This window comes from Zootoca vivipara, chromosome 2 (assembly GCF_963506605.1).
Source record: "Zootoca vivipara chromosome 2, rZooViv1.1, whole genome shotgun sequence".
NCBI classification, from domain to species: domain Eukaryota; kingdom Metazoa; phylum Chordata; class Lepidosauria; order Squamata; family Lacertidae; genus Zootoca; species Zootoca vivipara.
Genome location: NC_083277.1, coordinates 82579651 through 82602101, shown reverse-complemented (window position 1 = coordinate 82602101; position 22451 = coordinate 82579651). Strand labels below are relative to the sequence as shown.

General features: G+C 42.6%; 1 protein-coding gene across 2 annotated transcripts in view; it reads left to right on the top strand.

Moving 5' to 3' along the window:
* Positions 1 to 22451, top strand: part of CACNA1A (calcium voltage-gated channel subunit alpha1 A) — a 268936-nt gene that overhangs the window by 140211 nt on the left and 106274 nt on the right. For both annotated transcript variants that reach the window (XM_060271756.1, XM_060271755.1), the window contains exons 9-15: positions 12775 to 12878; positions 13739 to 13854; positions 15694 to 15748; positions 16199 to 16290; positions 17232 to 17441; positions 18967 to 19079; positions 20501 to 20613. In XM_060271756.1, the coding sequence (XP_060127739.1) occupies positions 12775 to 12878; positions 13739 to 13854; positions 15694 to 15748; positions 16199 to 16290; positions 17232 to 17441; positions 18967 to 19079; positions 20501 to 20613 (803 nt within the window). The remainder of the gene's footprint in view (positions 1 to 12774; positions 12879 to 13738; positions 13855 to 15693; positions 15749 to 16198; positions 16291 to 17231; positions 17442 to 18966; positions 19080 to 20500; positions 20614 to 22451) is intronic.

Here is a 22451-nt window from a genome sequence, read left to right as displayed (position 1 = left end):
TATTAGTAACTGAATCATGTATGTAAACACAGCACTTCTTTCTATTCCCCTGCAAGATTACATATCCCATGAGCAAACCATTTAAAAAGGAGGATGTGATGCAGGAGCCAAGTAACTGATAGGTGACAGGAGATCAGGAGTGGATATAAGACTCTTTCTACAGCAAAATAAACTTGAGTAAGAAATTAGATTTGAATGCTCCCATACACCTCAATCTAAATAGTTAAAGCTCTGTAAAACATCTGAAATTGACCCTCAAACTATATTGGGAGTAGGAGAAGCCAATGTCACAGAGTGAGGAATTCCGGAAAAGGCAAAGTCATTGGTTGTTGTTTTTTAGTATGATATGGTAGTTTTTCTTTAGTTGTTGGGAAAATAGCTCCTCATAAACCTATAGCTGTCTAGGTGTAGTCCTAAAAACATAAGAAGATCTCTACAGGTTCAGAATTAAGGTCCACCCAGTCCAGTATCCTGTTTTCAGGAGAAGTCAGCCAGGTGTCTCTGGGAAAACCACAAACAGGTCATGAAAGTGACTGTCTTCCCGGTTGCTGCTCTCTCAGTAACTACTGTTCAGTAGCTCACTGCCTCAGAACCATTTTATCCCATTGAACCAGACCTTGGGAGGCATGTGCCAAAAGAAATTTCATTTCCATGTCCCACAAGAAGCACCCAGAGGTAAGTTTGGGACATACGATGCCCATTAACTGGGACATTAGAGACAGATCTCTCTTTGAGACATTCCTATATTGGAAACAAGACTTTCTTGTAAATTAATGCATCATCTACCACCATTTTAGTGTGTTGCTAACACTAAAAAGTTTGAACCCCATGAATCATCCCCTCCTACCTGCCCTCTTTTCAAAAGCATAGATGAGCAATATGTATGCTATTCTTTTCCTTTTTGCCTTGTGGGTCATCAAACTAGAAATCATGGGTGTTTTTTTTGAGAGAGACATGTGTTCTTTCAATTATACTCACAGTCCTCCCTTAGATCCTAATTCAGTTTGGATAATGCACTTGCAATAGCAGTGAACTATAGACTCTCTCTCCCCTTTCCCACTTAGAATGCGTGTGGATATTTCATTTTGCCTCTTACCTTTATAATGTATATATACTGCAAATATATGAGTGTTATTGCTGCCACACTACCATGCTCTCCTGGAAGACGTAGTTTTGCTATGGAAGGTGCATAGATGCCTGCAGCAGGGTTCAGTACTTTTAAGGCTGCATACAGGTGTACCTGCACATAGGAATGGGACAGTTTTTTCTACTGCGGGGTGAGCTCTGCTTCTCCCCTGCCTTCACTTCTCAAAGGAGGCGCACACAGTATCCAAACTGAAGCCGGTTGTTGTTACTCCTTTGCCCCTCTCCCCCACCAGCCTTCATTCAGGCATTCTATTTAAATCTCAAGCATGTGCACCTGGTGCTTGATTTGTTTGTTTTCAAGTTTTTAAAGAAAAGGCTTTCACAGAGTGTATTCAGTCTGGTATTGCTGCTCTGAGAAATGGGAGAGGTGGCTTTCTGATTGACATAAAGCTCCATCAGTCATTGCTGTGCTTCTGCAGCAAACTGGAAGAACAGTTTCCCCCTAAGCTCAGTCCTGGGAGAAGGTGGTGTTTAGCTCTAAATGTGGTGAGTGCATCTCCACAGCAGGCTCCCTGTAAAAATGGCACGTGTTTGTTTTTATTAGCAGCCATTCTACCTGGCTGCATCAGAGGAGGAGTCGAAACAGCTAATACAACAGCTTCACTAGGACCAGCTGCCATGTGGCTCTTCCTCTCCCAGGGCTGTCATCTGTTAGTAGCCATTTCACTTGGCTGCCTCTGGAGATGAGGTGAGACAAATTGGCCCCACTTCATTGGCTTAGCCAGGCCCAACTGCCATTTGGCTCCTCACTTCCCAGAACTATCTCTTCAGTAGCCATTCCACCTGGTCAATAGAACAACAATAATAGAATTGTATATCAGAATTGGCTCTCTCACATTTGCTCTCTTCTTCTTCTTTTTCTTCCCTGTCTCTTTTTCCTATTTTATATTGTGGCTGTTAGACTAAACCTGTGGGCAGGGTCTGTGGTATTTTTTTGTGGGGGGGGGGAATGTTTTTTTTTACAGCACCTATGTCTGGCTAGAAATGGGGAAATATTAGCAGTAATGTATATTTGCTAGTGTTGATAATTCGGTGTAGCCACAGAATTTGGGATGAAAGACATTCGCATGTTGTAATATGAAGCAAATAGAAGTCTGTGTCTATTTTTCCTATGAGACGGCAGGAGAGCAGTACCAGCCAGATATCTTGGCTAATTAAACCCACAGCAGTTTGTACTTGAAAGAACCTGAGGGGCTGTTAAAACCACAGGAAACTGCCTTAAACCAAGTCCGACCCATCTAGCCTTTAAGTGCAGGGTTTTGATTTTCCACAAATTGGCAGGGCAGGTCCTCAGATACAGATCAGGAGCATGGTATTGAGGGGGTAGACCACCCCAGCTAGAAACCTGATCAGAATCAGACTCCCCACAGCTGCAGTTTTGCACTACAAGAAAAGCCACCATGAACAAGAGGTGTCGCGCCCCCCCCCACCTTGTAGGCATAGGGGCTGCAGTCCAGATCTGGACCACAGCAAGAGGGTAAAGAGTTAAAGCCCCTCCCCTTACTATGTTAGGAGCCTACTTGAAAGGCCTCATACTGGTTATTTGTGTAAAAAGCAAAACCCCTGAATAAGCATGCAATTAAATGTACAGCTTAGCCCTCAGTATTCTTCACCTACTTTGCTTTCAGGCAGGGTTTTTCCAGCATGTAAAATGTTAATGTTTCAATAGTCTCTCTCATTTTTCTAAACACTGGGCATTCATGACTGCATGAAGTTTCCCTCCTTTTTAGGGAACATATTATTTGTATGGGGACCCAGGTGGTGCTGTGGGTTAAACCACAGAGCCTAGGACTTGCTGATCAGAAGGTCAGCGGTTCGAATCCCTGTGACGGGGTGAGCTCCCGTTGCTCGGTCCCAGCTCCTGCCAACCTAGCGGTTCGAAAGCACATCAAAATACAAGTAGATAAATAGGAACCGCTACAGCGGGAAGGTAAACGCCATTTCCGTGTGCTGCTCTGGTTCGCCAGAAGTGGCTTTATCATGCTGGCCACATGACCTGGAAGCTATACGCCGGCTCCCTTGGCCAATAATGCGAGATGAGCGCGCAACCCCAGAGTCGGTCACGACTGGACCTAATGGTCAGGGGTCCCTTTACCCTTTACCTTTATTATTTGTATACCGACCATGGTCGGCTCTGGCTTTCTGCTGTGCTGTAACCTTTTCAGCTAGGCTGCAGTAGGTGCCTGTGTTGTTTGTCTGATGGTATTTTAGCAGTGTACCCCTCAACCATCCCAATTTGAGCAGGGCATCCCAGAAGAAATTGCAGCTTCTGGTTGGATCTCAGACCAAAAGACCCTCTTTTTTGGTCTCATTCTCACGCAGATCAGCTGGCTCATGCCAGAGCGTCAGACCAAAAGACACCCATTTTGGGGGGTCTTGGGCGAGTCACCTGGTTTGCCCACTTTCTCAGATGTAGCTGTATTAGGGAACTGCGGGTTGTAATTATTATTATTATTATTATTATTATTATTATTATTATTATTATTCATACATATATACATACATACCCCACCCATCTGGCTGGGTTTCCCCAGCCACTCTAATGCTAGACCTACTCAGAGTGTTGGCCCATTGAAATCAATGGACTGAAGTTAGTCAGTGGATCTACTTTGAGTAGGATTACCATCAGATGGATTTCTTTGTATCAAGTTTCCCAAACAGCTTGAGACTGGGAAGTGCTCTACCCATGAAATTCGCACTCTGTTCCATGAGCTAATCAAGCTAATGCAGACAGCAGAGCTTGCTGTCCCAGGATTGTCTCTCACTATATTCCCCACTGGCTTCCAAGAGAATTTGTGGCAGCCAGCAATGCTCTGTGAGTCAGTGGCCATGAATCCCTCCAAGACAGCACTGGGGTGAAGAGACTTTGCACCAGTATTCATGGCATTATACAAGTTTCTGGGAACAGTGGGAGTGAATTTCAGTGAACGAATCTGCTAGATACCTCCATGTTAGTGTGTGCGCACTAAATGTTTGACAGATGCGGGTGTGTGGCTCTAGGGGTTAGAAATGGGAAAACTAAGCAGTGAGTGTTAACTCCTCAAAGGCAAGCAGCACACAAGCTAGCTATGGCTGTTATTGCTGCATACCCAGGAATGCAAATATGGAGTGGGGCTGTCAAGCAACTGGCAGGCCCCAGAACATGGCTGGTGGGCTGCCTTTGGTTTGGTGGGTTGCATGTTGTTCAGGCCTGCCCTAGAGGGTGGCAAGTGCACCTTGAACTTTGGTTACCAGGAAGAGGAGAAATTGGAAAAGTAGGTCCATTCTCCTTTCAGACACTGATTTGATTTGTGTAATTGCTCATTCTTAGAGCAACTACATACTACCAGGAGTCTCACTTTTGTTAGAAAGAAGTGGAGCAAAAGCTTTATGTCCTGTTATCCCCCAAAATGGAGACCACCCTACTATTTGAGGAGGGGCACTGGGTGTGAGGGGGGGGAGGCAGATTGATTGGGGTGAATTAAATCCAAACTGGCAGTCTCAGCCAGCAATTTAAAAAATCACTTTAAGAATCAAAACAGCACAGTCTACAGGGCCTGAAAGAGTAAGATGCATGTTAGGGAAATGAGAAGCGAAAAAGAGAGAGCACTTTCAAATTATAGATTGGTATGACCTTTCTCAGCAGTTTTTGATTCGATAGAGATCGCTGAATAAGCCAAGCAGTGGAAGAAGATGCACTATACTGTATATGCTCAAGTCCGCTGGAGCTGTCTGCCCTGCAGGAATCTGTTGCTGCCCTCACTTCTGCTTTCTCAAGAAGTCTTTTCACAATGAGTTAGATTACGCTGATTTATCATCTGTGCTTGTGTGGCATGTGGATCATTTGGCCTTGATTATTCCCTGGATCAGTCTATCCCCACAATTTAGTTCGAGTTTTATTATTTAGATTTTCACTTCGCTTTAACCTAAAAATAAAATTAAACAGGGTACAAAATTGTCCCTATCCCATTCTTTACAATAAACACGATAGATAAAGTAATTGCAAGCTACTCTCAACTTATGCTGGGGTTATGTTCTGGGGGTAATTCTTAAAGCCAAAATCACATATAGTCCAAAACACATTGGGTTCAAAGATTGCCCCCCTTGTTGCCTGCCCCCTTTTTAAATTAAATTTGCCAAGCATGTAAAGCTGAATGGACACAGGTTAAATGTGCTTAAGTTGCGAGTCACCTGTGCTAAATATTTTAAATTCTGCATAACAAGATTTTATGATCCTGCAATTAATGCACCACATGCACAAACACTGCCAGTATTCCAGTGCTAACTGCAAGTCTTGCACTAACTTTATTTGCTTTTAGGCAACAGTTAAAAACATATCCCTTTGCCCAAGCTTTTGGCAGGGAGAGGTTTTGGGGGAGATGCAGCCAATACTAGTTGTCTTGTTGCAGGAGTAGTCAAGTATTCATTGGAAATGTGAGTTTTATTTTTATTTGAGTTTTATTTATGTGAGAGGTGATGGTTATTTATAACATATTTTGATTTAATTATGTGACCCACCCTTGGAACTCTGTGTGATGAAAGATGCAGTAGAAATTTATTAAATAAATAAGCGCAACACTGCTTCAGATGTTCACGCTGCATTTCTTCATTTCACTTTTTAATTTGTATACTCCCTTTCTATATTGTTATACACAAGACACTTTGCAAGCTGAAGAAACAACAAAATACACAACAAAGATCACATATCCTATAACCGTCTAATTCAATACAAGTAAGTCATTTAAAAATGACTTAAAATAAAAACTTATAAAAAAAATAAAGTAATACAGTGGTACCTCGGAAGTTGAACTGAATCCATTCTGGAAGTCTGTTCGACTTCCAAAACGTTCGGAAACCAATGTGCGGCTTCCAATTGGCTGCAGAAGCTGCGGAAGTCACGTTGGATGTTTGGGTTCCAAAGAACGTTCACAAACCGGAACACTCACTTCCAGGTTTGCGGCGTTCAGGAGCCAAAACGTTCGACTCGCAAGGCGTTCGGGATCCAAGGTACGACTGTCAATAAAATCAACTCTCGAAATATCAGTAAATAATAATTAAATAGAAATTCACTATCAACCATTACGATAAATCATTCCTAAACTATAATCAATTAAAACATAAATTACCACAAGACATAAAAGGCTATGTAAAAAGATTGAACTCAGCGCAAAGTCACATAAACTATAAAATCACAAAATGCCCTAACATAACTGGTGCAGTAGGTTTGGTGAGTTTCCAGTGGGGTGGGGTAAGGTTACCCCTCCACTCACAGTTCTTTCTCCAGCCTCTTCCCCCTTCTCCTCCAGCTGCATGTTTACCTGAGAGTAAGTCCCATTGAGCAGAGCTGGAGTTTTCAACAGAAGTGAGCCCCGCAGTTATGCACCATCTAGTGGAATTCCTTCTCATCATACTGACCTGGTAGATCCTATGGCCCAGATTCAGCTAACCCGGTGCATTAAGTGGAAGCCAGCATCGGGGCTTTCCTCAATCTCCTCCCAACACACACCTTTCCCAAATCTTTTCTAAAGAGTAAGGTGAAACCTCAGAACAGCACATAAGTGGAGGAGAGGAGGATTGTTTTGTCTGGCAAGCAGGAATGCTCCTGCTGATAGAACAATCACAAGAGCAAAGAAATGATTTGTGGGGGATGGGGGAGCTTCTGCTTTTTGTAGTCTTTGGGGTGGAGATGGTGAGGCTCTGTTTAAATTGCATAGTTAAAGAGGAAACATCCACTTTAATGTTGGATGGGCTTTCTGCTATAGTACTTTCCCTCCATGTTCTCGCATCACTTTCCTGCGCCCACTTTGTCCTCTTTTCTCTGTGTCCTGTGCGTTTTTGAAGGTGCCCTGGATAACTAACCAGCACATCTTTTCATTCCTAGTATCTTGGGAAAGGAAACTAGTTTCTTTCTACCCAAATTGGCTCCATTACTCTCCTGTGCCTTCCCACCCTCACCCCCCATGTAGGTCTCCTATACATTTTTTGAAAACGGTTGTGTTCCTTCTCCCTGTAGACTCTCTATAAATGTAACGTGGCTGGAGTTTATGCATATGACTGTTTCCAAGAAAGAATAGGGCATGAGCAAGCCACCCCCACTCTCAGATTCTCTTTTCTTTCCTAGTTCCAGTTCACAGAATCATAGAATTGTAGAGTTGGAAGGAACCATGAGGGTCATCTAGTCCAACCTCCTGCAATGCGGGAATCTTTTGCCCAACATGGGACTCGAACCCACAACCCCGAAATTAAAAGTCTCATGGTCTGTGGACTGAGCTATTTACTTGATGAATGCAGCATCAGGTTATTTATTTAATTTTTTATTTGGTGCGTTTATTACCCGCCCTTCACAAAAAGTCCTAAGCTACCTTATACCACAATAAAAGAGTAGAATACAGCATAGAGATAATCAACAGTTAAAACAGCAATCAACAAATAATTGATTATGACCCCTTTGATGACTTATTCCAAGGATAGGCAACCTGCAGCCCTCTAGATTGGAGCTTTCCAAACTGTGTGTCATATGTGTAGGTGTGTCATGCGAACACTCCCCACGCTCCTCCTAGGGCTGGAAAGGGGTGAATTTAACCTCCAGTTTGCTGGTAAAACTGAATTACTGTGTCATGAAATGATGCATGTCTAAAAAGTGTGTCACCAGCATGAAAAGTTTGGAAAGCTCTGCTCTAAATGTTCATGAACTACAGCTTCTATCATTCTTGACCACTAGCTATGCTGACTGGGACTGATGGGTGTTGGGAATCTAACAACACCAGGGCAGCCATGGCTCAGACCCCCTGACTTTCTCTGCTTCTCCCAAACCCATTGTCAGATGGAACCAATCTGCACATGGGGTCAGCTCATCTACACATTGAGCAATCATGGGAAAGGAAAGCAATTACTGTAGATAGGAAGAAGTTCTTAGAATAAATGGTGACATTCTACTGCCAAAGGAGAACTCATTGGAACACTTATATTATATTTTGTTGTTGTTTAGTCGTTTAGTCGTGTCTGACTCTTCGTGACCCCATGGACCAGAGCACGCCAGGCACTCCTGTCTTCTGTATTATACTAGCAAACAGTATTTTAATATTTTGGGAAGTGAAGTCAATAGAAAATATAGTAGAGGGCATCTTCTCTCAGGGAGATAATTCATTGGGCCCCTGTGGCTATTGACGAGCTGGACTCCCTCAATCCACTTGGACTGTGCCAATGGACTATGTGCCTTCGCAACAGACCTGTCTGCCTATTTGTGGCACCTTGGGAGCATTCTACACACCCATTGTTTGCATCTCTTTCCCACATCTTTATGGGAACATCTAACACTTGCTGAAGCCAATCAGGGGGTGAGAGAATGTCTGCATCATTACAACTACATAATGGCACCAGCTTTTCTAGCCTGTAGCAGCCATTCATGCTACATGGGTCACTTATTCTGTCTGACATGTCTTCTCAGCGTGTGAATTTCTGGGAGAGTGAATTCTTTCTGTGCTTTTGCTACGGAACTCCGTGAACAGTAGATGGGAGTGTGTGTGTGCAGGGACTAACGACAGGAACAGAACAAAATTAGAGATGGAAGAAGGGCATGGGGAGGATTGAGAAATGGAAGTGCAGAGAGATCTGTGGAGAGGTAAACAGAAAAACATGGGGCGGGCAGACCAACCTGGTTGTGGAAAAAGAAGAGAGACCACTATTGGATGAAAAAGCAGGCTATTGTGTTGTGTGGAGTGGAGTAGGGATGGGGGGGGGTAGTGATGAGGTGGAAGTGTGGAGTGATTTGTGGGTAGGAAACTGAAAAAGAAGGGGAAACTAGGAGATGGAGTGCAGACATTCAGTCCTGATTCCATCCCCTTCCCAGCTGCTATGAACTTAAAAAACGAAGCATGGGCAACCCTCATCATGGAGTTCCTACAATATGCAGTTTGGGTACACATATCTTAATTGTCTGGATAAGTCCACAGAGTTCTCACACAATGAATCAATAGAGTTATCATCGATGTAGAACCAAGTTGAACCCAATGAGTTTGCCTTCTCCAGAAGCTCAAAATAAATGTTAGGCAGAGACAATGGTTTGTTGGTTTATTTGTTGCATTTATCTACCACCTTTCTGTGAAGGGGGTTTACCATTTTAAAATAGTAAAACAAATAAATGATATAAAATGTAGAAGGAGGAATTCTGCAGTGCTCTAAGGCAAGCATTTTGGTCCTGGGCTTCCGTAGACAAATTTCATGCATTTGAATTAATACATGAATCTGTGAGAGGCCATTTTAGTGTGCTTTAGCTCCTCTACTAAATTTAGATCCTCTGGGAAGTACTTCACCCCAAACCAGAGGTTGATTATTAACAGAGGAGCTGTCTACAGAAATACCCCAATAGAAAACCCCCTAAACCAGTTTTTCCCAACCTTGGGCTATTCAAATGTTTTAGACTATAACTCCTATCATACCTTTTAAATAACTATGCTAGCTGGGGCTCCAAAACTCCTGGAGGACACCAGGTTGAGGACATCTGCGCTAAACGTGCTCTGTAACCTGATACTATCATATGCATGGTAATAATCAACGAGTTATTCTTTCATCCCAGGACAAGTTGTCATGTAAACAATAACTGGGTAGATTATGGCAGATGTGAAGTTCACAGTTTCACTTTTTTAAAAAAGAAAGCAGATGCCTATGAATGATGCAAGATAATCAGCAACCAGAGCGTATGAATAACCTCAGAATAGCAATCCTTGAGATAACAACCTCTGGTTCTTGACTGTGCAAATAAGCCCAGGATGTGAACTGAGTTTTCTCTGTGGGCATGATCCTCGTGATTTCTTGACGTCTCGGTCCTACTCCTTAACCACCCACCCATTTGCAGTTATGAGGATAATACTGAGCTTTCTTTCACGTCCGCCCCCCATCCGCCCCAGATAACTAAGATAAGAAATATAGTGTGCTTGGGATTCTCAGAAGCCCTAAATAAATGCTAAAACTTACTATTTTTAACACCGTTCACCTCGGAGAGCTCCAGTGTAAGTGATGAGGTAGAAACTGTGTGAGGTTTAGATTGTTCTTGCACCTGTCGTGAGTCAACAATTGTGTCAGATATTTGTGTGGGAAGAAGATGGTTAGACATAGAAGCCTCTCAAGTGACTGTGGAGTCCTTTATGTGCTAAGTCACCTGGCTGTTCAGTGCGCTCTTGAAGGCTGGGGTTCACCAGCTGCCACAGTTGCACAATATCTTTTTGTTCCTCAGCCTATAGTTAGAAGGGAGAAATGGGGACAAGGAGTTGTTAGTGGCTCACATATATGCAATCCATACAAAGCTCCTACTTCTAGTGCCCTACAGCCACTGCCGAGTAGCCAGGCTTCACAAAAGGGTTCGTTCCATTAGCACATTCCTTGGGGCAAACCTGTGACCCGTTGCTAATGTTGGCTTTCAAGGTACAGAGGAGAGGCAAGCTACTTTCTGTTGGAGAACTATCTGCATACAAGCAAAGCATGGCTGGAATTCTATTGCAGGAGGCTTTTGATAGCAGGGTATGGAGCAAGGACCATGGTTTCTATTGATGGTGTCAGTAAGACAGAGAAGAACCAAAGAAGACTCGTTTCTGTACTTATGGTAACAGATGAAAGAAGAACACTGGTTATGGAAGTTGACTTGTTTAGGAGCTAGGACAAAAAACCCCAGAAAGCCACGACTTCCAGGTTCTGGTTACAGTTGTTACAGGGAAGAACTTTCTAGCACACACCTTAAATTTAAGTACATGTTTTATGGGCCACCTTTATGGGCCACCAGTTCTGTTGAGATGTAAAAGTGGGTTGTTCACCTTTGCAAGAAGTTCACCCGTTTCCTGTTTCCATCATCTTTGCTGCTACAGTCTTTTACATACTCATGAAACTTAACAACCCAGTGGTCTAATGCAGAGCTTTCCCAAGTTGGGTCTCCAGCTGTTGTTGGACTACAACTCCCATCATCCCTGATCACTGGCCCTGGTAGCTAGGGAAATGGGAGCTGTAGACCCAACAGCTGTAGACCCAACAACTGTAGATCCAACTTTGGGAAACCCTGTTCTAATAGAAACAGAGCAATGGGCCTAGAAGCAATATCTCTTGAGCCTTTCCCCTTGACATACAAATTGTCTCATACAAAATCAAACCATTGGTCCAACTAGTGTCTACTGCCTACTCTGAAGGTCAGACTAGATGTGCACTTAACACATGGTAGACGGTAGCTTATTTTTTTCTTAAGTAAGGGCAAGGGCAAGGGAGACCCAATTCTTACTGTAAAGGCAGTTCATGAGAAATGAAGTCTTATATCTGCACCCCACTCCTGGGATTGGAATGGAGATCATTGCCTCTCCCTCCCCCAAATATACTGTATCTTGGAGGACTAGGGAAAAGTCCCTTTGCACCAATGATTCCCCCCACCACCACCTAAAGCTCCTAGTCCCACAATTAGTGGCAACAGTTATGGCATGGAATCTTTATTTCAATCTTAGTGGGAAGTAGAGAGATAATCCCCTCCCACCGCGTGTTGTCTTTACAGTGAGAATTGGGTTCCCCTGTGAAGAAAAAATAATATGCATAGTGAAGAAAAAACAATATGCATAACAACCTACAATCTATTTAAGTGCCTACTAGTTTGGCTTAGCCAGCCACTCTCCAAAGACTCAAGCATAGATATATCCTAGCCCAGCTACCGTATTGGAGAACCTTCAAATGGAGATACCTGGGACCTATCACAGTGTCTCAACAAATGTAACTGATTTGCAAAAATGATACATGTAAAAATATGAGAGAGAGAGACACTCCACACACTCTTTAATAAAAATACTTCCAAAAAAGCGTATGCTCTGTCATTGCGCTATGGACCCTATCTTCCAACATCAGTGCTGAGGTATGTGCTGTTTGTGTATGAGGGGCCAGCTTCAATCCTAGGATCTCTAAAGACCTCAGCCTGAAACTATTGATTGCTGATGACTGTGCTGTATGTCAACCACTGGACTACCTCATTTTAAGGCTGCTTCTTGTAACCTATGTCTTATACTCACATGTAAATCCAGGGGGAAAGGATGTAGCTCAGTGGAAGAGCATCCGCCATGCATGCAGAAAGCCCCAGGTTAAATCGCCAGGTAAGCCTCGGAAGGACATCTGTGTGAGAATCCCAAGAGCTTCTGCCAGTTAGTGTAGACAATACTGACCTTGATGGATCAAAGGTCTGACTCAGTAGCCTGGTTCTCATGTCACACTATGTCAAATTCTGGTTTAATGTGTACATGTGAATGCACAGGTACTCAGGGAAGAGAGTGGCCATTTAGCTCATCTGCAAAGATATAGGTTTATTGAATAACAACCTCACTATCGACTCTTTCTATTGGTAGTTAGAGTGACAGTCACAGTCGTTGGGAATGAGCCATATTTTCTTGTGATCACATCTGAGGGATTCCTGTACCTAAGAATTCAGGAGACATCAAGATGGATTGTTCTTACACCACATACTTGGTTCAGTTTGCCCATTCCTGTGTTGTTTGGCTAACTTATTATAAGGCTATCCTCCAAGCATTGATTTAGGAGCCTTGTTTTAAGGCCTATTCTGAATGGTGTCCATGCAAAATGTGTTCCTTTATGTTACCATCCTATAACTTCACCACCTCTGTATTCCTCCTGCAGAGTAATGATGCCTCAGGGAGTGCTTGGAACTGGCTGTACTTCATCCCCCTCATCATCATTGGATCCTTTTTTATGCTCAACCTTGTGCTGGGGGTGCTTTCTGGGTAAGTATGTATTACACCTGTCCTAGACAGAGCTTGGAATTGCCTTTCTCAGCCCTGCAAATGAAATGAAGTTTAACAGCAACTGAACACCATGACAGGGTTCATTTCTACCTTTGATCTTCAAACACTCACTGTGTAGCTCTGTGTCTTGATTTTGTTTCCCTTCTGTGTTGTTCTTTACAGAGAATAAGGCTATCAGCGACTAGTAGTCATAATGACAGTGTACTACTTCCAGTAACAAAGGCAATATGTCTCTGAATACCAGTAGCTGAGGATCACAAACAAGAGAGTGCTGTTGCACAAACGTCTTGCTTGTGGACTTCCCAGAGGCGTTGTTGTTGTTGTTGCTGCTGCTGCTGCTGCTGTTGCTGTTGTTGTTTTGTTATATTTGTACCCTGCCCATCTGACAGGGTTGCCCAAGCCACTCTGGTTGGCTTCCAACAGATATAAAACATAATAAAACATCAAACATTAAAAACTTTCCTATAAAGGATAGCCTTCAGATGTCTTCTAAAAATTGCATAGTTATTTATCTCCCTGACATCTGATGGGATGGCATTCCACAAGGTGGGTGCCACTACTGAGAATGCCCTCTGCCTGGTTCCCTGTAACTTCACTTCTCGCAGTGAGGGAACCGCCAGAAGACCCTTTGAGCTGGATCTCAGTGTCTGAGCTGTACAATGTGGAGTGGAGACATTTCTTCAGGTGTGCATCTGATTGCCCATTGTGGGAAAAGAAGTCTAGACTAGATAGGCCTTTGGTCTGATCCAGAAGGGTTCTTCTTATCTCTTCTTATTCCTCTTGTGATTCAGCCAGAATCATGGAGAACCTTTAGCAATCTGTCACATTCTTACCTATAGGGAGTTTGCCAAAGAAAGGGAGCGGGTGGAGAACCGGCGAGCATTTCTGAAGCTGAGAAGACAGCAGCAGATTGAACGGGAGCTCAATGGCTATATGGAGTGGATCTCCAAAGCAGGCAAGTACCGCTCCATCCCTCTTAATCCCACATGCCCTCTTCTGCTATTTGCTGCACTTCCTGGCTTTTCTCTTAGAAGCCGACTTAAAGATTTTATCCTCTGGTTTGAGTGTGACAGGTTATTCTTATTCTCCACATTGCTAATTTTATGACCAACACTACAAGTTCAGCTCAAGTGTTTTGGAATTGCTGATTTCTCAGTTTTGCCTTATGGGAAACTCCCACAATCTTGCCTGTCTCTGTAGTAGAGACTGACTGGTGTGTTAAGCCAGGCTCTGAGCTGGTGTACATGTGAACATGAAGTTTATCAAAAAGTGCTTCAGACCTACCATAAAAAATAATAAGTGGGGGAGAGATTTTGTGTTAATAGTTGCTATTTACTTATTTCACAAAATGAGGCTTTTGTTAGATAAAATTGTGATTTTGTCCAATACATGAAAAGTTTCCAACTTTTAAGAAACATCTCAGTTTTGTACTTTCGCTTTTGGAGTCTTAGAGGGTGAACTTGAAGAGTTGTTTGTTGAAGTTTTGTTCTGAGAAAAATATATTTGACTCTTTCAGCTGAATATTTCTATTTCAGTGAATTAATAAAATCACTTTATTGCTTATAATGATTACTTACTGCTTATATTATTGTGTATTAAGGGTAAAACAGAAATAAATTGAGTATAAATATTTTGACTTGGAAGTATCTGGTTCAGAAAGCCTCTGAAAACAGAAGCCAAATTCTATGTATCTTTTAATCATCGCTGTAATTGTGGATGAATCAGAGGACTTCATGAACCCTAATAAGGGCCAGACTATTTGTGATGTGATTGTGCATGATCTGGATCTTCTCTTTTTAATGTGCTTGTTTTTTACTTGTCTGGAGCTGCTAATTCAATCAAGGGGAAAGCACTTGAGGAAGGGAGTGTTTAACCCTTTCCTCCCACACCCTTTCCCAAACTAAATTCTTCCCCCAAGCTATTCTTGGCTTCCAAAGTTTGGGGAGACATGCTTAGTATCTGTGCCTGTGTTTCTGTTGTGTAGCTAATAGCTGCACTAGAGCTGAAGATGTTATTTAAAGAATGGAAATGGTGTGGGAGAAAAGGGTTGAAAGCTACCTATCCAACAGTACTTCTCCAATCAAATTCATATCCCCACATTGTTACCCTGATCACTGATCTCCTTATTTGTGTCTAGTGTGACCTGCATATAAGGCACTGAGCTGAGCTTCTAGTGACAGAATCAGCGACAATGGTGCATGTCACACTAGGATGGGTGCTGATGGGCACTGAATGTGGACAGCAAATGACATGTCTTCCTAGGATTTTGTTTGGGTCAGGGGTGCATAGTTATCCATATACAACTTGCAGCAGAATTCTTGTCTCTGCACAGCAGATGTAAGAAATCTCAGATTGTGTGTACTGTTCACAGCACAGCAGGAGATGGAGAAGTGATGTCAATGTACGTAACCCCTTGCCATTTGCCTTGCATTGACCAGCACAGTGTGTGGGTGGTCACCCCTTAGTTTCATAAGTAGTATTAAAAATATATAACAATATGTGGATAATAGGGAGACATTTTGAGAATTCCTGTGATACATATTTGGGTGTGTGTAAAAACAACCCCAAGGCCAAATAAGAAAGCTGACCTTCCTTTCACAGGTTCCTGCCCAAGTTAGTTTGTTTTGGCCACTTGGCTTCCCTTTTCATTGCATGAGAGGTGGGTTTCTTTGGGCAACTGTCTGCCCAAACATGTTCTGGAGCTACCCATCTCTTCTTTGATGCATTTGGCTCACTTGCCTCCTACAAAGCTTAATGCTGCCCATAGTTTAATTCCGCACATTTGTCCTAGAAGAAGTGATCCTGGCTGAAGATGATATAGAAGGAGAGCCTCGTCACCCCTTTGATGGTAAGCCACCGTCTTCTACAGACTATTTTATGCAGGAGCAGGAGGGAAACAGCAAGCTAGCAGTCACATTGGGATGTGGGCTTGATCTACTTTGATTATGGACTGTGTAAGGATTGTTACATTCAAGCAATGGAAATACTGTGGTTAACTGTGCCATGAGCCTGAAAACAATAGCTAAAAATCATGCAAAAATTATGGCTTATCCCAACAGGTGGTATAATAATAATAATAATAATAATAATAATAATAATAATAATAATAATAATAATAAGCCATAGGCAGCCTCTGGGCCTGAATATCACCACCCTGGCTTAGATATTCTATATTAGGTGGTTTATAAATTCTGAAAACAAAATAAGTAAAAATAAATAAATATCTTTTGATTCTGATGAGTCTAATCAAGGGACCTTGAGGATAATGTCTGTTTTTCTTGCGATGTTCCTATTGTTGGAGCTCTTCGGAGGGCCACAATCAAGAAAAGCAAGACAGATCTGCTGAACCCAGAGGAAGCAGATGACCCGCTGGCTGACATCTCCTCAGTGGGTAGGTCAAATAGGCATGGTGGGGTGGGGTGAGGTGCAGGAGTCACCTACCATTTCAGACTCGGTGCCTACCATTCATCCAGACATACATTTGGGGACCTACTTACTAATTCGTTACCATCTATGTGTATGATGCTCATCTTTGTTGTGACTTACCCAAGATCAGGGCATGGCCCGGTAGCAGGTCCTGGTCCACTAGCAGAAGAACAGTGTTAGGGCCATTCCCGAGGAGGAGGAGGCTTAAAATACATAGCTAAGTAAATATAAATGTTAGCAGACTACAGCAAATGTGTATTTGCGCACATGCAAGTGTTGCTGCTCTGTCAGAGACCCGATCACGTTTCTAGTGCTGCTCCTTATACAAGCAGCAGTTACTCTACCAATTGGCATTCTTAATTGCAAGTCTGCAACCACTAGCACCTTCTGTGGAATCTTGTCAGTCTTTCTACTGCATATAGGACAGTGCTGGGAAGGCAGACAGTGAATGACAGGCCACCATATTGCTTCTTTTACACTGTTTAGTTCAGAAGTTGTTGGAGGTAGCGTACCAGGCCAGGAAGGCCTTTGCTGTCATGCTTAATAGAAGTTCTTTGGCTATGACCAGCATCAAATATCTAGTGAGCAGCAAAGAAGGAGCACCTGGTAATTCTCTTCAGGACAAATATAGCTGATGAGGCCACGCTCTGTAAAGATGATAAGACTTCTTCCTAATAGAGGGCTATAGTCAGTTATGCCTATTGAGGATCGAGATGAGACCTTACTGACAATGAGATATATTCCACATCTACCTAGTGCAGGGCCAGAGACTTTCCTGTCGTGCTTTATGTGCTGTCATTGTCACTGAAAGGATACTGGGTTGGATAGACCACAGGGTTGAGCCAGTTTTGGTAGGTTAAATGCCCTAAGACCTTTCTCTTTCTAATGTTTGTCTCTTCTTGCCAGGTTCACCCTTTGCTCGAGCCAGCATCAAAAGTGCCAAGCTGGAAAACGCTACTTTCTTTCACAAAAAGGAGCGGAGGTTGCGTTTCTATATCCGTCGAATTGTCAAAACTCAGGCCTTTTACTGGACAGTCCTCAGTCTGGTAGCTCTCAACACTTTGTGTGTTGCTATAGTACACTACAACCAGCCAGAGTGGCTATCTGACTTCCTCTGTGAGTACTAGAGCCCCTGTACTTTTGTTTTACATGGGGAGCCCTCCTGATCCTTGTCTAGTAGGAGTTTGTTCAGCAAGCTTGTTCAGTTTTTACTGTAACAGGCCCATCCTCCTTTAGCCGTGGACATTTATCAGAGGCATAGCCAGTTACAAGACAGTGATGATGAGTTCTATATGAGGTCCATGTGATTAAACTCTCTCTTAAAGTTAGCATCTGTATTAACTCCTGGATATTGTTGTTTGGTTTTATTTATTTTTATTTATACTCAAATATATTTTAATTCAGAAGGTATCCTTTGATCTCTACTATGGGAAGGAAATTGCTGTATCACCATATTATGTTGAACCTCTCTTTTAAATCTGGTTCCAACTTTACCAACAGACTGAAGAAAAGCAATGCTCAGCAGCACTAAAGAGCATTAGTGTGGAAACAACCCATTTTTAGTCTTCCGTTCACAGGATTTTACTTTATTTTAATTTCGGTCTGGAGGAGCATTCAGTCATGTGACTCCCACCTGCAGTCTGAAGGAATACAGCCCAGTCCCAAATTTACCAACCTCAATGAGAACTAGGTCATGAAGACATATGACTTCTGGATTATATTTTTTAATTCTGACAGGAAGGTTGATCACTATTTTAAGACCATTTATGCCTTCTAGGTTGTGTGCCCTCCCCCTGCCGCCCCAGGAGTCCTTTCCTGTGCTGGGCTGGAAGAGCAACATAATTCTGATGGGGGTCTATTTCTGTATCTCAGCACTTATTGCTACAGCAGATGATAATTGCTGATGTTTCTCAGCTCATGAGAAAGAAATCTAAGCTCGTTGGGAAGCAAGGAAATTGTAAACAAAGGCTCCTATGCTATGCATGCTAACTTGGGAGTAAGTCTCATTGAGCTCAACAGGACTTACTTTTCAGTAAGCCTGTATAGGATTGTGCTGTAAGGGACCTTTCATGCTCTAGGGCAGGGGTGGTGATCCTTTTTCAGCCTGAAGGCTGCTCACCGCAATCTGGGCATCCTTCCAAGGGCCACATGCCAATGGTGGGCAGGGCCAGGAAGGAGGGAGTAATAAATGAAATTTTTACCTTTCTACAGTAGGCTAGTTTCCGTACACACTCAAACACCTCTCTGTCTTCTCCATTCAGGTGAGCAAGAGGCATTATCAGAGTTCAAGGATGCATTCCATCCAAGCAAAAACCCCAAGGGCCAGAAAGAGAGGCCAGGTTTGGGCCTTGAGCCTGCGGTTTCCCACACCTGGTCTAGTGTGCTTAGGTTCTCCATAGGATACTTATAGGTCTCTAGTAGGTGTTGGCAGTTTTTCAAACAATAACATATTACTATGTATTTTGGCTTCTTTCATCTAGGGAACACCAAGAGAGGCTGCTTCTGTTTAATAAAGTGGGGGATAATTAAAGGTTGAGTGAGGGGTGGTTCATGCTGTGGAAACAGATGGGGGGGTCATTTTGACATATGGAAGTGCTTGGCTCTGACCCTGTACCTCTCCCTATTTCTCTGTTTGTTTCAGACTATGCAGAATTCATTTTCTTAGGGCTCTTTATGTCCGAAATGTTTATAAAAATGTATGGGCTCGGAACGCGGCCTTACTTTCACTCATCCTTCAACTGCTTCGACTGTGCTGTAAGTCTCTCTGATATGACAGGACTTCTCTTGTTACCTGCTCTAGTATCAGACTACAACCACTCTCATAGATCAGCTACGTAGGTGAAGGCACACTAGCATGCAGATGAGCCAGCTCTCTCATGAACATCTTTACTCCAGATGTTATTGGGAAGTATCCCATACCCACAAAACATAAACCTGTCCCTGTGGAATGGTCCCAGGTGTAGCCAAGTCCACCATGAAGTACTGTACTACTGACACCATTGTTGCCAGTTGGAGTTTTAACATCAGGGTGAATTATGAACTTTAGTTTTAATAGATGCCAATCTTGAATTGCTTTTAGCAATGAAGAACAGTATAGAAGTGCAATAAATAAAAAATTAGATAAGAGAGATAGATGATAGATAGATAAATAGATAGATAGATAGATTAAATAGATTCAGATGGTTCCTAACAAATCTAGGATTTACTGACCCTGCTGCTTGACCTACTTGGGTAGCAAAATCACCTTCTGCTTTGGTTATCTATATGACTGGAGGCTGCATCTTGCATCATGGTATACTTACAAACTAGATGTGCTCTCACATTGAAGCCAGGTTTATCCATTGTCCATTCTCAAAACTTGAGCTTGATTACTGTTTGAACCCTGCCAGCCAAGACACCAGGTGTTCAAGAAACAGTAGTAGTAATAATAATAATAATAATAATAATAATAATAATAATAATTTATTATTTATACCCCACCCATCTGGCTAGGTTTCCCCAGCCACTCTGGGCGGCTTCCAACAAAATGTTAAATATTAATATTAAATATTATAATATTAAATAATATTAAATGTTAAATATTTAAATACAAATATTAAAATACAAATAACAAAAAGCAACTTCCTGCTCACAACCAATATTATGATTAGGTATTTCTGACACATGTTTTGAACTTTTACGCTTAGCGATCCTAAGTCTAATTGTAGAGTGAGCAGATGCAATGTGTTGTGATTATTATATAGAAAGCTTTGTGTTTGCTGCATGTTTATGAGCTGGAGTTAGGCTTACCAAATGTCTAGGATCTTAGCAAGATGATGCATTTTTAAATGCCACAGCTTCATGCTTTTCTTATTTTTCAAATCTTGATATTTGCCCATCTAGTCCAGTGTTGTCTCTTCTGACTGGCAGCAGTTCTCTAGGGTTTCAGGCATAGGTCTCATCCATCACCAGACAGCCAATCCTTTTGCCTGGAGGTGCCAGGGACTGAGCCTGTGGTCTTCTACAGATAAGGCATGTGCTACAGGCACTCTCCCTATGCATATGGAGTATACAGGCTCAAGTAGATGGATGAGTAAACCTCTGTGTGTGTCTGTGTCCATGAATGCTGGCAAAACTTGTCTAGAGCATAGGCTATAATAGTGTGTTACTAAGCTCACTGACTTGGTTTTTGGTAGGTTATCATTGGGAGCATCTTTGAGGTGATCTGGGCTGTGGTAAAGCCTGGCACCTCCTTTGGGATCAGCGTCTTACGAGCTCTCAGGTTACTGCGTATTTTCAAAGTCACAAAGTAAGTTGCTGTTGTTTTTTATATCAGTGCCCCAACAGTGCATGTGCATGAGTTAATTGGCAGGAAGACTGTGAGTGTACTGTTTGTACGCGTCCCAACATGTGCTTATTTGTGTGTGTGTACACAGTGTTGCATACGAATATGGGTATATGTTCTTACTGGAAATCTGCAGTTTGTTATGCAAGCATATATTTTACATTCTCAAAAACAAATAAGTATTTAGAGCAATTGAAATATCCAAATTTAGCTTAAGAAGGTTTCTTTGTCCTGCTGCATCTATAAGAACAACTTTCTGCATATATTTACAGTGAAACTGCAGAATGTTCCTTTCACTGCTGAAACTGCCACGTCCTCTGTGTCCAAAGGGAGAGGCAATTGGATGGAAGCAAAAGATCAAACAAATAAGATAAACAATCCCTTTTTTGATGGTTTGCTTCAGCCTATCTAAAAAGGAATCTTCAGCCAGCAGGCAGCAGGAGCTTAATACCGTTGGAGTATACATCAGTTTAAGAAAAACCAGGAAGCATTAATGTGCTTGGTGGAAGCCATCTGTATATGAATCAGTAGATCACTGCCTTTGTATATAGTCATTAATTTCTCTAACAGTAAAGATGACTTTACAAGATGACCACAGTTGCATTTTCCTGTAAAAACTGGCATATAAAAATTCGCTGTAAACATACTGTGGCTGGGTTATCCAAACCGTGGAGATGAAGCAAAGGATGTCACTATAAGTTAGGACTGGCAGAAGTCTTATTGAATGAAAAGAATTTAGGAAATAATATTGAATTTGAATTGTTTGCAATAGAAAAGGCAGAGAAAATGTTTCAGAGGAGCAGTGCTTAGAACATTGGACAGGCAGCAGAGAAACCCAGGTTCAGATCCCCTCTCAGCCATGTATCAAATCAAATCAAACTTTATTTGCGTAGCCGACAGGCCATAGCATCAAAAGGACAAACACCAACAAAAATACATTACAAAGATGGTTACCAATAAAACCTATTAAACCTATTAAAACCCATGGTAAAAGCTGGGTTATCATTCAATCGATGTCCCTCTGTCCCATAGGTGGGGACCATCTCTCTGGTAGATTGTAGTTCTCTGGGTGACTTTGAGTTAGTCTTTGTCTCCTCACCTGACCTACTTCAGAAGGGGTTTGTGAGGATAAAGTGAAAGAGAAAGAACTATATACGTTGCCCCAAGCTACTTTGAGGAAGAGTGAGGTAAAAATGTCATGAAATAAATAAAGTACTAGTCCACCTTTTAAAAAAAAATTTCATTGTCCAATAGCACCTTAGAGACCAACTAAGTTTGTTCTGGGTATAAGCTTTCGTGTGCATGCACACTTCTTCAGATATCTGAAGAAAACGTATACCCAGAACAAACTACCGTGTTTCCCTCTTTTTAAAATGTAGTCATAAAGTAAGCCAGGGCAGCAATTTTAAGCATTTGTGAAATATAAGACACACCCCGAAAATAAGACGTAGTGTACCTCCATGCCTACAGCAGCGCCGGGCGGAGCGCTGAGCCAGCGGCCGGGCCTCTGTCACTTTGCAAACACTGTGTGGGGTGGGAAGAACGATCGGGTCTGTCAAGCCAAAAAAAGTTCCCCTCCCTTGCTTGATTGCCAGTAGCATTAATTCATGCGGCTCAGGGCATTTACCGGTACTCTAAAGCCTCCCGGTGGCTGCTGCAGCACCGAGCACTCGGAGCGCGCAGCAGCGCCGGGCGGAGCGCCGAGCTAGTGGCCGGGCCTCTACCTGGCCCGGCCGAGGAGGCCTACCACCCCACAGCCCAGAGTGCGCGGCATCGCCAGCAACAAGACGCGGCTGGCCAGG